Here is a 21,357-nt window from a genome sequence, read left to right on the forward strand (position 1 = left end):
GGAACAGCTTACATCCTACTACAATACCTTTAACAACAACATCTGCCTATCCCAGGTCCTTGAGAAGGATTCAATAGGTAAATAAAAATGCTAAATCTAGTCTAAACATCTGGCTGACTTTGTGACCAAAGAATAATATTAATAATAATTTAAGTTTTCAGAAATTTATTAGCCAGAATTCCCAAACATGTACAGTAGTTTTTAGACACCAAGTGCCCAAACTGTGTGTGCGCATTCCCAAACTGAAAGGTGTTTGAAGGTGCATGCACAGACATGCACATGCAATGCATGGACACGCAGGCATGCGCAGCAGACTCAAAGACCGACTGGCCAGCAGGAGGCAGGGCATCCCAACACCGGCAGCACAGCAAGATATAAGATCTTTTTTTTTCTTTTCTGAGCTTCTGTTTTATCATTTGCAGGGAAAGAGAAGCTCACAAAAGAAACGCCACGGACCTCTGAGCTGGAGCGACGGTGTGTGTGCCAGCAGAGAGGGCTCTGGTGTGCCACCTCTGGCACGCATGCCATAGGTTTGCCATCACAGATCTAGAGTACACAATTGATACTCATCAATCCTTGGCTGTCCTGAGGTTTTTGCAACAGACAATCCTTGTTGTAATCCATCTAAGTGCTGTGAAATTGCAATTTCTCTAAAGGTTGTCTATCTTATTTTCTGTCAGACTTTGAAAATTAATGGGGGGAAAATATGTTGTGATTTTCTATATTTTGTTCTCTAACTGTGATGTTAAACACAGCAAGTCCCAAAATATTTTCATAAAAAGATGTGACCTTTATTGGGTCATAACCTGCAAAGGTGATACTTATGCCACTGATGTCTGATTTTGAAAAGAAGGCCTTTGTGTTTTCATCAGAAACAAAACCTTTAGTGTATAAGAATTGAAATATGCTAATGCTGGCATCGTAGCATTTTCTTATATTCAAATTCTACCGAGTTTGTTTTTAACACTTACCAAGTTTTTAAGCATTAGCACTTGTTTATTGGCTATCAAAGATAGGGGACATTCCATGGCAAAATAAGAACTATGACACTATCTACACAAGGATCATGTGACTAGAATTCTATATTTAGCCACCATCATATCTGCCTTTTGCCTGGCCTTACCAATATTCAAGATAAATATTTTTCTTCTAAATTGTTCAGCCAGTGAATATGAGTCATCATTTCAGTGACAAGAATGTAGGAATTATTTATGCCTAGGCAATATTGCTATCCACTCCAAGCGTCCTGCCCTTGGGAAAAGAAAAGCGCAGAGACACCATTAAATTTGTGGTCGATGCTTATTGGAAGCACAACTAGTGGATGATGCCTTGGGGGGGAATACTAAATCAGAGTTCTTCCTGTTCATGCATGTGCATACACAACATGGCTGCAGCTGGCTTTTACCAACACCTCACCAATTTAACATACAAGAGTAGTATTCTTCACCAGCTTTTCTATGCTTTTCCACCAGTGCCCCCACCCAAATTTGAGGCTAGGGGCCCCTCCCTCTCCAATGCCTCTTACCCTGTTGTTGTCCTTTAAGACATAGGATGGGGATTTGTCAAAGTCAATGAGCACTTTATTAAAGAGTAATGAACAATTCAGCAATTTAATGAGATTCTGTAGCTCTGGCTCCAGCCTGTATATCAAGTTTCACTTCTCTAAAGCACCCTGACACTAATCCTCTGGCATACCCAATCTTCACTCTGGGCTGAATATTAGATTCTTCCATGGTATATTACTTTACCAGTATAACCTTAACAAAAATGATGAACTTAACTACACTCGAGGCAACAGAGCAACCCTGATTTGATTTTCATGTATTGGGTTGAAGGAATTGCTTATTTACTAAGATAAAACAAAAACAGTTACTTACTTCCCTCTCCAAGCTTAAATTGGCAAATATTTATGTGTGTCTTAATTCATTCTAGAGGTCCAGGAATGAAATTCTGGTTTCATTCATTTTGCCCACAGCAGTAAAATAGCTTAAAGATTCTAGGTAACGGCATTAGTAACCATTAGAGAGCCAATTAGAATAACACGTAGAATGGCCAGTGCAGCGTTTGCTGTCACTCAGAGAGCAGCAGTTTCGCCATAACCGAACGCACTATTTGCAATACCAAATGTGATGCAGTAGAGAAGCACAAAGGCAAAAATAGCTGGGTGAACCATGCAGCATGGGGTGGGGGGGAGGGGAGGGAGAAACAGATGTATAATGTTCTGCAAAAGTTCTGGTTCTCGTAATGCTTCATGACTTGGGGAGATGGTCATGCTACTGCATTTCAGTATAAGGCGTATTTTCTGACAACTCCACACTTGCATTTCTCTCACTGGAATGTGGTAAACTCATCATTCAGGAGTGAATTTTTCAAAGGAGGGGAAGGAGGAGAAATTTTGAACTGTTGAATGGTTCCAAAACAATATTACTGAACTAAAACTCTGCTGCAAGCAGATCTTGAGAAGTTCAAGATCTGTTTGCAGAATCCACCATTCATGAGAAGTTCCTGCTTCTGTTTAAGATGCTTCCAGGGCAGCGTGTAAAAGAGATGAGGATCCTCATATATTACTTAATAGCATCGTATAGCACTTCAGATTCAAACATAAAAGGTGCTTCAGAGTGCATGGGGCACTCATCTATAGCACCTGTCTGTAACGTCCTGCCAGGATTATGCAGCCGGCTTCCAGAGCTTCAGCACCAGAAAAAACATGTGTTAAAATTGGCTTGTATGTATCCGAATTTACGACCTAAATGCTGGAGATGTGATTGTGTTGATGCTACGTATTACCATATATGGTGGACTTGTAAAGAGGTTAAAGCATTTCGGATAAAAATATGGTGGATTATGCAAAATATTCTTAAAAAGAGGATAAAGTTTACTCCTCAGTTACTCCTGTTAGGTATAATTACAGACTGTACAGTATAGAGACTAATTTGATTTTGAATCTTACAACGGCAGCAAGACTGTTGGTGGCGCAGTACTGGAAGAAGGAAGAATTGCTTACTATTCAAGAATGGACATTAAAAGTAACAAACTTAGCAGAGATGGCTAAAATATCAGCATATCTTAAGGACCATTTAGATGAGAAATACAAGCTGGAATGGAGAAGATGGATTGATTATATTCAGAATAAATATGGGACTAAGAAACTCCAGATAGCTTATGAGTGAATGAGCAAGGAATGATAGAACTTGTTTAAAGTTAGCTTTATAAAAGAGGAATTAAAGTACAAGTGAGGGATGATGCTAAAGTCTGTTAGTTTATTTTAGAATATGGTTGTTAATGTTTATACCCTATATTTGCTCTGGGAGGTTGGGGGGAGCTGGGTTCAGGGGGGGGAGGTACATATTTGTAAAACTTTTAAAAAAAATTTAATTAAAAAAAACACCATGTTTAGTTTGAGTATCTACAGAACAGAATAACAGAGTCGGAAGGGACCTTGGAAGTCTTCTAGCCCAACCTCCTGCTCAAGCCGGAAACCCTGTAACATTTCAGACAGATGGTTGTCCCATTTTTTCTTAAAAACCTCCAGTGTTTGAGCTCCCACAACTTCTGGAAGCAAGCCGTTCCACTGATAAATTGTTCTATCTGTTAGGAAACTTCTCTTTATTTCTAGGTTGGTTCTCGCCTTGATTAATTTCCATCCATTACTTCATGTCATGCCTTCAGGTGCTACATCTACAGAGATGTACTACATGCATAGTCCCATACCCTCCAAAGCATCTTTTTTACTTTGAATTTTGAGTTCGGAAAAGCCCAACAAAGATTTCTTACTAAGAAACTCAATTTAGTCAGACAAAGCCTATTTATATTTTAGCCCAGTTCAGACATTTGGACACTTCAGACAATCTCCACTGATAGGAAGTGTGATAGCTATGGGATTTAAGGGATCATGTTGACATGCCAATTTATCAGCCACTTCCTCCAAGATCAACTTTTATCAAATTACTTATTAGGGATGTATATCTTGTCCTTCAAGGAAACGGCTACTGATAGTTATTATACACATAATATTACTAAATATAAGAGAAATGAACTGAACATCTATTTTTGGTTTTGGCAAAGCATATTTCAGCTTATCCCTGCGTATTTTTCTAACTGTAAAGTAGACTGCATTGAATACGAAGAGCCTCTTATGTTAAGAATGTAAAGATACAAGCTATGCAGCAAAAGCTGAAAATATAATCCCCCAACCAATTAGCTGTATTTGTTAACCCCTGCTCTATTTTAGAGCCCCTTCTTGGCATATGGAGGCCTTCAGTATGTTGGGATATTATCAACCCCTCCCTCCCCTTCTGGAACAGTGAAGTTTTACTTGCACTCTTGTCAAATGGGTAAAACAGACTTCAGAATGCCCCGGAGTGCTTTTTCGGGGCAATAATTAATTAATATAGCACTAATAATTAATTTCTAATGCTTTTATTGTTTTTGTCTGTTTTATTCTGGAAATAGACATTATATTCCACTTTGTTTGATTTTCTTTGATATAGTCGTAAGATTAATCAATCAATAAATTAGTTCCCTAGTTATGGATATACAATACTGATCTTTGAACAGTTTAATCATTCTTTGTACATTACCTGCCAGATTTGTTCTTCGCTGAGTGATGTGAGTTGATCACTTTTCAAAACTTCTTGGATGAGACAATATGGCAGCGCCAGGACTTCGTCAGGGTGGTTATTTAGTAGTTCTGAGAGATGTTTCACTAAAAAATCAACCACGGCTTTCTCCAGTAGATTTAGGTTGAAAAGATCAGCAAGTTTATAGAGATCCAAGTAATTAAAGCTATTTAACTCCTGGGCAAATAAAAAAAAACACAAATTGTTTAAAAGGAATGAGAATTTAATAAAAACCTAAAGAATTATGGTAGAAGATAACTTCAGACTGAAATATCATTTTCTTAAAAAGCTGTCCTTCTGCAAATAAATATATTTTAGCATACTAAACCTAGAATAAATTACTAATGCAATCTTATATCATCACTATCTATATGCCACAACACAACTACAGAAAGAGATGTGAAATAATTTGTTTCAATGGATTAAATGTTGGCAATATTTGGGATAATTCTAGAACAACAGATGGAAATGCATTTCCAAAATATTCAAATCAACATTGCTAAATGCTCTGATTTCTTCTATAAAATAAACCTCTTTTGTAACCTTTATGAGAACATTTGTTATTCTTTGCTACTCAGCACCATAACACAAAACACAAAGAGAATATAAAGAACAACCACTAACCTGAGTTAGTTTGTTTGTTTTGACGCTCCTTTATCAAAGGTTAGTAACAATACAATCAGTTCCAAAGAGGATCTTTGGGTTTATATATCTCACATAGCCCATCACACACTTCCAAAATTCAGAGTTTTTAGAAGCAGAGTGTGATATGGCATATACCATTGTTAATGACATTGACATTATTGTCATTATTTTTCAAAATAAAACAACTAGAATAGTTTTCCCAATCCCGGTCAAAGTGAACAGAGACGTTATTAATAGGAGTTACCATATTTGTCCTTTTTTTCTAAAAGCACTCTCAATCATTATCATATATCATTTTTGCCCCATGTGGTATAGGTATGAGTATACCAAAAGACACAATTAAATTAGTAACAAGTACAGTAATATAAATAAAATATAGAATTTTCTTCAAATATCAATAGAAGGGAGTCATTAAAACTTTGGAGAAAAATGAACACTTTCAAAGCAAATATTATTCCCAGATTAATTTATATTCTGAGAGAAATTCCAGTTCATATATCTGGAGAGTATTTTCAGAAAATAAATTCTTTGCTTACAAAATTTCTAAGGTATTCTTCAATCCCAAGAATATCTTTACAAAAAATGCAATTATCAATTGATGAGGGAAGATTCAGTTTTCCAAGTCTGGAGCTAGTATTTCCAGAAACAATTATGTCAGTTACAAAGTTCTGGAATGTAATGTCTATTTAAAAAAAATTACTTCTCTTTTCATGCTAAATTGACCTTATGAGAAAGCTCAATTTTAAAAATTGGGGAAAAGGTGGTAACATGGAAGAATTGGATGGAAATAGAGATATTAACTTTGCATCAACTGATAGACAACGCAGTTGAATTTTAACATATTCTATGTTACACGTATATCATTTATAACATGTAACCCAATGGCAATATTTATAGCTACAATAGTTAACAATAATTTGGACCAGCAGCATCTCCAGCTTCTGAGTCACCCGAGATAATCCTTTAAAACAAAAAAAATCTACTATTAGCTTTTCATAGATATTTGTTATCAATAAATCAATTTGATAGGAAGATGCTAAGAAATCTGTATAATTAGAGGTTCCTATATACCAGGAGTTCCCAGATTGGGCAACTTTAAGATTTGTGGACTTCAACTTTCAGAATCCTTCAGCCAGAACTTCCTTCTACAGTGAATCTTAAGCAACAATTTATGCCATAAAAAATAATAGTTAAAATTTGTTAGACTGTTATGTGTGGATAAAAAAAGACTGTCTTAAGAGTATTTTGTGAGAGATGCAATAAGGACAGTACATCTCTAAAACGTATGTATGTATCTGTGTGTATGTGTGTATATTATATAATGTGTGTGTGTGACAAAAGCTAAAATTTTCAGAGAATATTCTCTTGAATTACATACCTACATACATGGAATTTGACAACTCGGCAACATCAATGTATTCTGTGCCCTTGATGCAGCTAAAAGTCTGGCATTGCAACACTCGGAAGATAAATGAATGGACCCATTCAATGGTTTGAAGACCTGATTATACTTGCTACTTATGAGTGGATACATACAGATTTATATGGATAAGTACAGGTTAGTCCTCAAGTAACTATCATTCATTTAGCAACCATTCAAAATTACTGGAAAAAGTGACCTATAATCAGTCCTCATATTTACAACCATAATAGCATCCCCATGGTCATATTATTAAATTTTAGGTGCTTGGCAATCAGAATGAATTTATGATTGTTGCATAATCCCGGAGTTATGTGATTGCCATTTGCAACTTTCCCAGCTGGCTTTCAACAAGCAAAGTTGGATTTATTTAACAACTGAATGATTCACTTAATAACTGCAGCAATGCACTTAACAACCATGGCAAAAAACGGTTGTGAAACTGTGGGCTACTCCTTTAACAACACTTTGCCTAGCAATGGATAATTCTGGTCTCAATTGTGGTTGCAAGTCAAGGGCTATATATTAAAAAAATCTTTGTTTGTATGTGTGTCTGCATTATTCATGTATATGTAGAATTATAATTGTTAACTGTAATAATGATATATTATACTTTAATTTTTCTTTTTTTTCCTTTTTAATGGATTTTTTTCTTTGAGAACATAGGGTTTTGTATTATAATTATCAATGTGTTTTCTTTTTTGTTATTATTTTAAAAGCAATAAAAAATAAACAAAAATGGTTTTCTCCACATGGTGATGACAATGATAGGTGGGTTATGATGATTTCATATTAGAACGTATCCTTGTCCATTGAAGACTAAAAATGGTACTTCTGAATTCTAAATCCTGGAAACTATCAGTCTGTTACAACAGAATTATTGTCACTGTAATACCAATCACTTGTTCGGCTTAAAATTATACACTGTGCTACCCTACTATCCAGCTGATGAAGCTGCATGCCAAAAGTGGCATGCCGAGTTGGTGAGATGCATAAAGCTGATCAGATAACCTACTTTCCAATCAGCAATAAGACTTTTAGGAACATAATGATAACAGTATAGAAAGTTTGAAAAAAGATTAACTTTCTTTAGCATACGCTTACCAATATTAAATCAGTTGCTTGAAACATGACCTTGCTATCTGCCTTTTCGCATCACATTTTAATATATGAGAGATATACATTTGTTTTTTAAGGAGCCCCAAAAGTAATTTATTTCAGCAATAATGCACTGAAATGAAGCACATTTTCAGCAACAAAAATTATCAAGAGATTAGAAACTAACCCTAATGAAGAGACATTGAGGGAACTGGGTATGTTTGGCCTTGAAAAAAGATGAGTCAAGGGAGAGACGATAGCCCTCTTTCACTATCATATTACACAGAAGATGGTTGAGGCATGTTTTCTTTCATACCAGAGAACAGAATATAGAAAATGGGTTGAATTTTTTTTATTTTTGAATGATTGATATAGCCACCCAACTAGTGAACAGCAATTCTGGGTGACATGGGCTTAAAAGGATATAAACAAAATGACAAATAACAACAACAAAAACCCAACAATGCAACAAAAATACAGCACGAATGAGGGCAAGCCAGAAACATACAGATAGTCTTCGCTTAATGACTATTCAACGTTATGAAAGCCTCTCAAGGGGGCTTTTTGGCCGGAAAAGCACTTATGACCATCATAAAATGTTACAATCCTCCCTTGCAGTCACATGAACACAATCTGAGTGCTTTTGCATTTTCAACCAGTTGTCAAGTGCCCCGTGATCATGTGATTGTCATTTGCAATTTTCTCTGCAGGCTTCCCTAGAAAGTTAATGGGGAAGCCAGCAGGGAAGATTGCAAGCTGCTGCTGCCTGCTGAGAGTACTCCTTTTTGTCTCTGGAGGCTAGCTGAAAGAGCTCCCTGCTGATCCGTACCTGCCTGGACCTCCACAGCCAAAATCCAAGCAGACACATAGCTCAAAATTCCTGTTTTCCCATCTTGAGCTATCTAGTTTTATAATATATTTGTACTATCACCAATCATGATCCTGCACAGGTCATCTACCAAGTGCAATCAATACTAGCCCAGTACTGTATCTCAAACTGAATTCCAACTGCAAATTTTGTCTGTCTGCATAATATTTTTCCTTTGTAGTCAACAGAGATGCAAACTGTCTACCTACTTGCTGTTCAGGACTGCTGGATGGAGGAGTGGGTGGTTGTTGTTGTTGCTGTTGTTTTGAGAACAGGACAGACCACTACTTTTTAAGAGCTGGGAGAACCAGTCTATCCCTCAAGGAAATAATCAACACCACCTAGATTTACCTGAAGGCAACTACAAATATCTCCTGGGAAACCTTAATCAACCAGGAGAGATAAAGAGTCTAATACACATGTGACTGCATTTCAATCACTTCTTCAGGACTGCCAAATTCTAATCCTTCCAGGTGACTACGTTAAGCCATGTTTCAGTTAAGTCCAAGAATTAATACAACTTTTATCATATCATTCTGTTTCCAAAAGGCTTGTTGCTGACTGAAAAGTAGGTTATCCAATCAGCTGTATGTATCGTGCCAACTTAGCAGACCATTTTTTGGCATGCAGCTTCATCAGCTGAGTAGCATATTCCACCACATCCCTCCCCACTATGTTACCGCCTCGCTCCTCCCTCTAATACATTTGTTCACCCAACCCCTATCCTCTTTCCTTTTGAACAAAGGACCCCCTTAAGACCATAAACATTCAATTAGCTGATTCACCAGGTTTTGGGGATACAGCATCATCCTCTACTCTTTCTCTCTTCAAGATAACTAGAGTAAATTATATTCAGAAATGCCTACCTGAAGTACTGGGAGAATCACTATCATTCTCTATGTCTCACTGAAAAAAACAAATATAGTCCAGACACAACCATTTCTCAACAATGTCCACCAATGCCCACTTTTGATGTGGATTGCAGGTCCTATCCTTATCTAGAAAATGGAAAACCATGATGCCCCTGTAAAATAGAACAGTCCACAAATCTTCCAATGCCTCTGAGTTCTGTTATGGCTTATTAAGAGATAAGATAGTTACTGCCAATGTGGGGGGGAGGGGGCTCATGGCAACACAAAACACAAATAAATCCTGTAGTCAGTGCACCATACTACTCATGCTCCCAGTGTTACTCAAAACTGTCATTGGGTGCTCACGGCCACCAAAACTCTAAGGGAGGTAACCCGGGATTTGCCAGCACCACCGCCACAAGTAAAGATACTCCAACTAAACTAGCCACCATCACCTGAACAACAGTCAGTTCCAACGCTGTTGCCAGCACACTACTGACAAATGTTCATCAGATGAGTGACAGTGTCTCCAGCTTATCACAGCATACCACCAAATAACTGATCAGAAATCTTTAGGTGCAATTACTCCATTCTGGCTCACCACTGATTGTAGATAGGCAAATAGCCCTAGCCCTGGTCTATACTGAACCACAAAGTCATCTAAAGGATTTTGCTCATGGTTGACTTTCACATACGCTGTGAACTACTGCCATGTTAATCTCTCAGAAAACCCTCTAATTCTCACTCAGGACGTCCTCACGATCACAAACCAATTCCAACTTGCTTTTTTATTGCAACTCCTAGCTTTAAAAAAGTCAGGTTCTGAATTATTGTAAAATTTAAAGATCAAGTCCTAGTAGTAAGAGCAATTTCATAATGGAATCAAATATCAAGAAACATAATGAGCTAATTTATATTGGAATGTGTTCAAGTGGAAGATTGAAGATCTGTTTGGATCACTTCAGCCTGGATCATAGTATTTATAAAGTTTACATTCAATGGTCTGAATGGCTCTTTCCAACACTATGAATGTATTTATTTGTGATAGTTCTTATAGACAGCTGTGTTCTGTACATTGAAATGAATGCCCAAAGTTTTGGAGGTATTACTAGTTCAGGTTGTTAACCAGAATGGTTCTTATCCTTGCCTATGTTCCTGTGGACCAAGGATATTCATACAAGAAGTGCAAATCTCCTACATACGTTAAACTATTGTAAAGGTAAAGGTTCCCCTCGCACATGCTAGGAGCTGGTGCTCATCTCCCTTTCAAACTCGAAGAGCAAGCACTGTCCGAAGACATCTTCGTGGTCATGTGGCCGGGCATGACTGAACACTGAAAGCACATGGAATGCTGTTATCTTCCCACCAAAGGTGGTTCCTATTTTTCTACTTGCAGTTTTACATGTTTTTGAACTGCTAGATTAGCTGAAGTTGGGACAAGTAATGGGAGCTCACTCCATTATGCGGCACTAGGGATTCGAACAGCCGAACTGTCAATCTTTCTGATCGACAAGCTCAGTATCTTAGCCACTGAGCCACCACATCCCCTTAAATTATTGTACAATTACATTATTATTTAAGTGACATGGGTTCTAACCAGTGAAAACTAGCAACAATTAGCAGTATCTAAGTTAGACAAGTTCCAGTTTGAATTTTAAAAATGAAATCTGATTTGGTTCAGACTGATTCACATTTCTTTTATTTTTTGATAAAAGAATGTTAACATATATTGAGGAAGTATCAAAATGCCTGCAGAGTCTTCTTTTTAGGCATAACTGGGTGAAAATAGCAGGGATCGTGAACCTTTCTGAGAAAATTAATCCTTCCACAGTTTCAGCTGGATATTTTCAAAGGTATCATAATCACATTTTTTGGAAATATTGCCCTTCCACCCCTTATAAATTTGAAATTGCAAGAATGAAAAAAAGACTGCATACCAGCCTTCAAATTGTTGTCTTAGTGTCAGACATCACACACCCCTGTGCTTAGTCCTCATTCACACTGTCTGAGACTTTACAAAGTCAAAATGTCATCAAATCTCCATCATTCCAGATTTTTTTAAAAAAAAAAAGATTAAAAAGTACTTGATTCGATGGTAAGAATTGTTTCAAAATATTGATTCAAAATAATTATTTCATAAAACATAATTTGAATCAAATGTTACATGTTGCCCAAATCTAATGATTGTATATCCTAAAAACCCAGCCTGAAATCAGAGCTGTTTCTTGCAACTCTACAATTTATTGTATCCTTTCAGGTAACTTGTTTTAGAGATTCCCAAGCACATTCCGTTGTTCCCTTAATCTTCTACATTGACCCATCTCAACATTCTGCATTGTCCTCTTTCTCTAACTCAACAGCCTGCATTCCAATCTCTATTAACCTATGCTGCTCTACTGTTGCTTTTAGGTGGGATTGTAACACCACCGAAAACTTCAGGAGACAACAATTTTCCCTATTCAGTTTTCAAATCTTACACGGAATCACTAGCCTCTAGGCTCACTCTTAAGTCTGACAAGTAAACAAGCTCACTGCTAATCATTCACCACAGTCACTATTGAAAACAGGCTATTGCACTTTTCAGCACTCACAATAACAGGCAGCATACAAAATGTAGTAATAAATAAACGTGTTATAACTACCTTGCTTACTTTCCTTATAATTAAAACAGAGCATGCAACTAAACTGAAATTGCTCTCCTTATAGTTTCATGGTAGAATTCAACTAAATGTAACAAATTCCAAACAAGGATATTATACTCTCTCCTTAAATCATGTACAAATTCCTCATTTATTTATTATACAAATTAACATTTATTCAGTGTGCAAAGATTACATAGTAATTAAAGCTGACAATGGGTGTACTATAATTATAATACTGTATTATTATTGATTAGACTATGCATAGTGCCAACCACCAATATGTCTTAGAAGTTTATCATAAACAATAAAACATACTTTTCAATGTTAATATAACAATTTTCTGGAAACACTATTGAATTTATTGAGCCTTAGCTTTGACTAAACATGCATAAGAATAGTTTACTGAGAAATTTAACAATGAAGATACATTGATAAATAATTTTATCATATTAGATTGGCAACATGAATTAACTGTCAAGATATTTTTCAGTGTGTTTCTCTTAATTCACAATGTGGTACATGTTTTATACATTTATATGACATGCAGATCCAAATAGGTATTTCCTTACAGTATGAATATATACATATACACAGACACAGACAGACACACACACACAGCAACAGTGATATAAAATACTACATAGGATAACAACAAATGATTTTTTTTCTTTTAGTATTATTTTTTTTCTTTTAGTATTATTTCATATTTTACATTTGTTTTTCCTTTGTTGTTGTTGTTTTAAAAATCACTGCATATGCCACAGAAAAGGATGTATATCAATAAAAGGCTGATAAATGAAAGTTAATCACAACCATGCACACAACTGAACTGAGTACAATATACCTCTGTTCCTGTGTGCTGTGCTATAAAAAGGAAAGAAAAACACAAGGAGAACTATGGGGAGAGGCTGTACTTCTTTATGACCTTATTTGAAAGATAAACTCCTTGGGGAAATACAATTTATTCAGATTATCAAGACCCTGCTGTGCAAATCTACAATCTGGGAGCACACTACAGAGATCAAAAAATATTTACTTTATTCTGTTGGGTATAAAAGCTTCTAATGAATGCATAATTAAGACAGAAAAAGTGTATACAGCTTTAGAATTCCATTGCTGAGCCAAGCCATTAATATCCAAGGCATCATACCCAGTTGTTACTCCACCTGCTTTATTTTTGGATTAGAGAACAGTTGTAAGTCAAGGTATTACTGCTCCATTTCCAATATATGTATATAATACACATGTAATTCAGTGGACAATTTACTAAAATTATGTGGAAATCATACATAAAATATATATAATTTTTCCCTCTGTCCCAAATACATATACGCAATTACACATGCTTGAAGACAGAAAGGAATAACATAGTATTTTTTAGATTTACTAAATGCAAAATGCAGTAAAAAGAAATTTAAGCCTACAACTGAATTCAGAAAAGCCATTTAAGATTCTCTATGATATTCTTTTTTAGATTTCACAGAAATGTTTCAGAGAATCAGTCGGTCTTAGTGAAAATAGGAATTGAAACACCACAGCTATATCAACTCTTCTCAAAGTCTTAAATGTCATTTTACCTCTATGAATAGAAATGCTTTACAAGGGGCAAACCCAGGACACAAAAAGGAATTAGACCAAATGTTAAGTGTTTTCTGGCATCTTCAATTCACCACCACTGGTATTTGGGGAAATGTCCTAAAAGACTTAATTCTTAGAGACAATGGCAAATATAATAGTATTATTATCCCATAAGTATGGTTAAATATTCAGATGCATCCCTTGGCTTCCCATATTCCCTCTCTTGATTTTTCTTCACCATTTTGCCTTTGTTTCTCTTTTCGGTATTTGGCTTGTTGTCACTTCAGTGCTAATTATACTTCTTTGCTTTAATTTAGGTATGCCCATGTGCTTTAACCTTGATCTCCCTTGTTTCCTTCAATGCCTGAAGAATACTAGAAAAAGGAAGGTTTTTTTAACCTGGGTTGAGAGACTGAAAAATCTTGGGACTTGAGGGTTCATTTTCCTCCCATATAGTATCTGTCAGGGTTGCTTCCCTCAGTAACCAAGAAAGAAACCACTCAACTCCTTTTTGCAGAATTAAGAGTACTTTTACTGGTTATGAGTAGATAGTAGCTAGGCAAAGCAAGATCTGAGGCAAAAGCGTGCATAATCATAGATATCAATATGTGACCAACCCCCTCCCCTTGGTAACCCCATCCCATAGTCCAATCAGTACACCCCACAGGTGTCATGTGGGAGACATCTTCAAAAAGCATCATCAGGCTGATATGTCGGACAGTTGGCCTTGGCGGCAAATCCTATCTGCAGCATGCACAGTAGATGGTGAGAACAACTCCCTTTTCACAGGAACTCCTGCACTGACACTTCCCCACCAAAATACAATGCCCCCCTCCCCGTTTCAATGGCAGCCGAATGGCAGTAAGGAACAAAACAGAGGCTGACAGTATCTTTCGTCATGTTTAGTATATATCCATCACAAACCATTGATACACAACCACTTATTGATGCATATAGATGCCACCTACTTCAAATACTCTGTGACTCTTCACTGGCAGAACTGAAGAGAAGGAAGGGTGGACAGAGTGTTAAAAATTAATTCTTTGTGCCCAAAGTCTTCCTTTCTCCCATAAATTTAACTGTTGGTTAAATATTTCTAAAAGAAATATTTAATTAAATCCAAATAGGGTTGTTTTTTGAAATAAAGGCAACATTTTGGATTTTTTGTTTTCTATTCAGGTATACAATATTGTTATGTGTTCTGTCCCCCCTTCACGGTTCTTAACAAACAGCCAGACAAATAAACTTAAAAGGAACTTTCTTTATCAGTTCTCAGTTCAAATTGGCTTCAAGCCCAAAAATAAACTAATTAAAGTCTCTGCCAGAAGATAACGGACTGAAACATAAATCTTTCTTACTTCAATGCAAGGTGAATCAAACGAAAGCAAAGCCCTTCTTCCAAAGTCTCTACAAATCAGGGTTACAGAAGTCAAACCACTTTTTCAAGTGTACATCAAAGAAACCACGATCAAGGATCAAGGAACGCATGAAGGAACATTGACTCCTGCCACTAGGGCGTGGCAGCATCCGTCCTTTTATCTCCAAACCTGCCTCTAACAAGCCCCAGCTGCATAATGAATCTTGTATCCCGAAAAGACTCACAGCAGACATCTGCTGAGTCACAACAGTTATGGTACACAATATTGTTATGGAAAAGTTACCGTATTTTTCGGAGTACAAGATGCACTGGAGTATAAGACGCACCAAGGTTTTTAAAGAGCCATTTTTTTAAAAAAAAAGTAGGTCGGTAGATAGAGGGATAGAGAGGGACAGAAGGAGAGAGAACTACAGTAGGTAGGTAGGAGAGAGAGAGAGAGAGTAGGTAGGTAGGTAGGTAGGTAGGTAGGTAGGTAGGTAGGTAGGTAGATGTTTCCAGGCATATTTATCCATGTGCTGGAGAAGGAAATCGCTAACAATCTACAGCACCTAAGACTTTGTTTCTGCTGGCACAGCATTTGATCAATGTAATTCTCATCAATCAAAGAGCTTTCCAAAAGCGGGAGCAGGGGACTTTTTGCACTCTGCAAACCTCACAAAAATGGCCCGTTTTTTGCAAAAACAGGCCCATTTTTTTTAAAAAAAGGCATAAATAGCCCTAGGGGGACTTGCAGAGTGCTCCTGAAAGGACAAAAATGAGCAAAAATGGGTCCGCTTTTTGTCAAAAAAATTGCATGCATACCCTCATGGAGGTTTATAGAGTGCTGCTGGGGGGGGGATGGCCCATTTTTTGCTCATTCCTGCCCCCCCTACCCCCTCAGGAGCTCTCTGAAAGCCTCCATAAGGATATGCACAGCCATTTTGGCGAAGGGGCGGCGCTTTAGGAAGCAAAAAATGCTGTATTCGATGTATAAGATGCACCCAGATTTTCAGCCTCTTTTTTGAGGAAAAAAGGTGCGTCTTATATTCTGAAAAATACGGTACTTTTCCTAAAAGCAAAATAGATTATTGTCACTCTTTTTGATAGCTGAAAGGAGTACTCAATCAAAACTCAGCAAAGATTGGGAGACTTGTGAAGATGAACTTAACATTTTCCCATCTTCATCTCTCTCCATAGCTTTTGAATGGGAAGCAGGATTTTTTAAATGAAGGCTACTCATTCTTCAGAGATGTCTCTGAACATGGATAAAAACCAATTTAAAAAAGAATGTGTTCATGTAGGTGGATAGGCCTAGAGAAGCTGATATAAATTTTTCTCCATTTCATTTGAAGAGCTTAAAGAGTGACATGTATCTAGTATTCATATTTCTCTTCTCTTGCATTACAGCAGCAAGTCTCCTCTTTCAGGTCACGTCTCCCACATAAAAGTGCTAAACTAATGCCGTTTAATGACAAATTAATGTCCATGAATAAAAAATACACCTCTAATAGCATGGAGTAATTTGCCATTACAATATCATCATTGGACATGCCCCTGGTTTAATACGATGTATTTAATTCATAACTTAATGAGTGATATATAAAAAGAGAGAGATGAACCCTGCAATTACATTTATGTGAGTCTGTCACCTTATTTGTAAAACCTTAGAGTCATTTACATTCAAATTAGAACAAATGAGAGATTTCACAAAGTGCAATGATAAATGACCATTGCTGCACAAGACAGGGCTGTATTTCCTGTGAAACCGTTAACAGTTCCCCATTATTTGTTAAAAATTACAATGCATATTGCCCAGTGTTGTGTGAATAATGACTTTTTTACTGATTAGGTCACAAGACTAATATGGAGCAAAATAAATAATTTCTTTTCATTTTTTCCTCCTTTCTAATGCTTTAATTTATTCAGACTAGTGGACTCATACTGCCATCTACTGTTCATTGGTAATAATAATAGGGATTTTTCTAAAAAGGACAGTTCTTGGATACTCTGGAACTCTTTATAATCTGATGCTCTTCTTCAAGCAAGTTCTCTTAGTTGAAATGTGATGGTTTCAAGGGATAAGAGATACCTCTTAATTACATATATTGGTCAGTTCTCCTTATCAAAAAAATATAAATTAAAGCATATATTGCATGGAATATGTACAGTTCAATATCATTTAGTACTAATCTTATTATACCAGAACCAAGGAATATTCAAATGCAAGTTCTTGATACGTATCCATAAGGAAGTTGCTTTATCCAATGACTCCTATCTCTTGTTTGCCTATTTTTTTTAAAAGGAAAAGAATTATTCACCCTGTGAAATCTATTAGTTAAAGGCAAAACCTACAGACAGTCATAAATCAGGACTTTTTATTTTGTGGAAATTAACATTACACTGTTAAGAGTTTTCTTGTTTTGATAAATTAAATTCTAATTACTTTCTTAAATTATTTTTAAATTTGTATTAAATTACTTTTTAAAAAAATTGAATTCAAATAGATTTATATCTTCTTGTAAGCAATTCTGAAAACTCCGTAACAGGGAGCAAATACTGGGTGTAAATAGAAAGAACCATGAGGACCAAATTTTGTGCAAAGGGTCGGCCAGTCCAAGGCATTGGAATGGTTCAACTTTGACTACACCCTGAGTGCATGTACCTCTTAAATAATGAAATGGAGAAAACAATATTATATTGTTGTTTTCAAAGTAGTTTCAGCATTATAGAGCTTTGCCAGCATAGAAGAATGGGTCCTTCACTGAGGTTAACCATGGCTTTTGGATAAAAGATGACCAAACTAAGCATTATATTCTTTTTAGCATTATCATCATCATAAGCTGTGAAGGTGATTAGCTATCCACTGATGACTAAGGTATATGGAGCACATTGTAATTTGTATCTAAGAAAAGGCATAAATAAATGATACTAATAAAGGAGAATATTTGTAGCTCAGGGCTGAAATGAGGAGATATTGGTACTCTCTGAGCTTGCCTGTTTTTTTATGATGTTACCTAGTTTGGGTAACAAAACATCTGCAAGAATGCAACTAAGCTCAGAGAGCACCAAAGACCCCCTCATAAATTCATGAATAAAGGAAAACAGACAAGCAAAATAGATATGTTGGGCTTTTGTAAAATAAAAAGAAAGATAAACAATGCCATAGGTATGCATGGAGATAGTTTGGTTTTGTGAAATAGAATTGAAGAATGCATGCAGGAAAGTAAAGCATACATTAAATGAAAAAAGATGATGTAATAAGTACCAGAAAGTATGCATCGGTATCATCCAGTTTGTTACTGATGGAGTATGAAACCTTAGATTAGTGATAACTACTTGTTGTGTTCTAGTGAATAGTGAAAATAGAAGAATAGGGAATGAGTTTGGAGAAAAAATCCATAACACCCGGAACAGATGTGAGCTGAATACAAAAAGAGTACCTAGGCCATTTGGAGACTAAGAATGAATGAGAATGAGGAGAGATGAACATCTGAGAAAATGATAAGTTTCAGATACCTAGTTTAAGAATACATCTAATTTAGACATATATATGAAAAAAGGAATGAATCAAAAAGCATGACTGATTTGTTTATGATGAAAACTGAGAAATTAATAAATGAAAAAAGATAAATGAGACTTCTGAATGTGGGACAAATCATTTGATAGCTTCAACAACTAATCTTGAGGGGAAAATAATCATGAAAGAAAAGGCAACTTTTAAATGAAACCTGTTTAAAATGCAGGAAGAATTAATATGAATCCTGCATGGAAAAAAAATTATAATATGTATTAATCTCCCAACAGGATTAATGAATGGAAAGTGAACATTTTTAGACTTTTTTCATATGAAAGAAGGTAACTATATTTGGTATCTAGTGAACAGAAAGTGTTGAAAGTCAAAGTTGGAAGCATAGCTATCTTGTGCTTTTCAAATATGTGTTACAAGAAAAAAAAGTTTTTTAGAAGTTGTTCAGTTGGATTTTTAAAAGGATATATTCCTGATTCCACAATACATCTCAAACTCAGTCCTTTCAGCAGAGACTGGAATAGCATTCATTGAAACTCAAACCCATGTAGCATGGGTCATCTATTCATTTAAATTAATTTTAATTTAATTTCATAAGAAAAACTGTTACATTGGCCACTGTAACTGTTCATCTGTCTACTCTTGTACAGAACAGATCTTGCAACGTTCCTAAAGAATAGCAGCTATTTTTGACTTTTAGGTAGGGGAAAATCAAAATTGTAGATCATGCAGTGTTGCAGTGTTGCACTGTATTCTTTCATAGAGAAATTCAGTGTGTGTCTGTATGCATTTCTCCCACCACAACTCAATATTTAAGCAGGATTGACAATGATCTCTCCGTTTCCTGTGAGCTGATCAGGAGGTAGAAATCTCAGGAAATACAGCCAGTTTCTCTATACTGGCTATGATGGAATGTAAACAGTTGTTTCAGATAGCGTACATGCAAGTATTTTATGTTAATGTAATTTTCATATGGGTTCTGATATATTATTTTACTCATGTTTCAATTTTGATGTACCTATTTTATTATTTTAAGTTACTCTGATCTACAACCATAACAAACTAAATTAAACAAGCTCATTTCTGATCACACACCAGTAGTATTATCATTGGTTTTGAAAAGTAGAATCTCATCAGATGGTATTTTAATAATTCTTTGCTGTAAGACTCTCAATTTGTTAAACCACCACCAAAAAAAAGATATAGTGGTTTTTTTCCCTTTTCCCCCCCTCAAATAAATAGAAAGGGCAGATTGGGATAAGCATATATTTATGGTGAGATAATAGCCTACACCTCCTGGAGGAAAAAGATGTGTGCGCTGCAGCATAGAATATGAAAACTGGAATTAAAAGAAGCACTGAAAGTGTATTTTACAAATCAAACTCAGAATGCATATTATGTTTTAGATTCGTTAAATTATAGTCAGATCAATTATATGCATTGGAAATGGAATATGGAATAAAACCAATGAAACAAACATATTGGAACAGGCAGTTATTGGGTTTTCACCTAAACATCTGAAGAAAGGTAACAAAATGTCTATTAAGGATTCAATTGGCTAATTCAAAGAAATTATAATGAAATTCATTTTCAACTTTTAGGTTTTATATTTCAGCAAATAGAGTTATAAAAAAGGACTCCCTGCAGATTTTACTCCGTTAGTCGTTGCTGACTATACGGGGTGGTGTTCATCTCTGTTTCAAGGCGATTGAACTATCCTATCCAAAGACATTTCCTCAGTCATGTAGCCAGCAAGATGTCATAGAGCACTGTTACCTTCTCATCGAAGTGGTACCTATTTATCTACTCACATTTGCATGCTTTCAAACTGCTAGTTTGGCAGGAGTTGGGGAGAATTTGGGAGCTCACCCCATCATGTGGCATTCAGGTCTTGAACCTGGGCTGCCAGCTTTCCAGCCAACAAGCTCAGCATCTTAACCATTGAGCTACTGTGCCACCCTAATAGAGTTATGGGCAGCAAGCAATTTCTTTAAAAATACAATAAGTCATCCAGAAATCTTAACTAAGAGAATTTAGTTGCGTCTCCAACATGCAGAAAAATCTATGAGATTATTGATATAACAATTTCCAGAAAGGCCCTGGGCCAGATGGAGAATCTATAGAATGGGATAAAAAAGGAATCACTATACTTTTGAAAATATATTAAATATTTTATTGAGGGTGAGAAAGGAGTCATTTTCTTATTATGAAGCTTATATAACTGAAAGTTTGAAAGCTGATAAGGACCTGATCCACTGCAGATTACAGTTGGTATCTCTATTAAGCGTTATTGCTAAGTTTTTAACGGATGTATTGCAAGAAGATTAGAGAAGTTTATTTACCTACAATTTTATGTAATCTGATTCTATAAATACGTCATGACCCAGATAAAATTAAACTTACCGTTTATATACTAGCTTTGTTTGTTAGTAAACATCTATCAGTGCTTTTAGCTTTGTTGGATGCAGAAAAAGAAAAAGCTCTCGATATACAGTCCTGCAAATTATGTTTTAGTTCAAGAAATGAAGAAGTTTAGATTTCCTACAGAAATTATTTCATAGATAACAGCTTATTATTCTAATCCCTCTGCTCAAGTAATTACTAATGGGATTATCTCACTGGTACTTAAATTGCAAAGTGGCACGTATCAAGGATTCTTTTATCTCCCTTAATTTCATGTTAAAACCTCACTATGCTTAATAAGACAAACTGGGGAAATTCAAGGAATTCATTACCCAAATTTGAATGTAAGT

The 21,357-nt window shown here is 35.8% G+C and overlaps 1 protein-coding gene across 4 annotated transcripts in view; it reads right to left on the bottom strand.

Annotated features, from left to right (window-relative positions):
* Positions 1–21,357, bottom strand: part of KLHL32 (kelch like family member 32) — an 84,082-nt gene that overhangs the window by 28,919 nt on the left and 33,806 nt on the right. For 3 of the 4 annotated variants that reach the window (XM_014070215.2, XM_014070214.2, XM_087718729.1), the window contains one exon: positions 4,581–4,796. In XM_014070215.2, coding sequence (XP_013925690.1) covers positions 4,581–4,796 — 216 coding nt within the window. Of the gene's footprint in view, positions 1–4,580; positions 4,797–21,357 lie in introns of those variants that run through there. The other variant, XM_014070217.2, reaches the window with a different exon arrangement.

This window comes from Thamnophis sirtalis, unplaced genomic scaffold, assembly GCF_051295495.1.
Source record: "Thamnophis sirtalis isolate CommonGarterSnake01/CBP01778 unplaced genomic scaffold, rThaSir2_p1.2 scaffold_6, whole genome shotgun sequence".
In the NCBI taxonomy this organism is placed as follows: domain Eukaryota; kingdom Metazoa; phylum Chordata; class Lepidosauria; order Squamata; family Natricidae; genus Thamnophis; species Thamnophis sirtalis.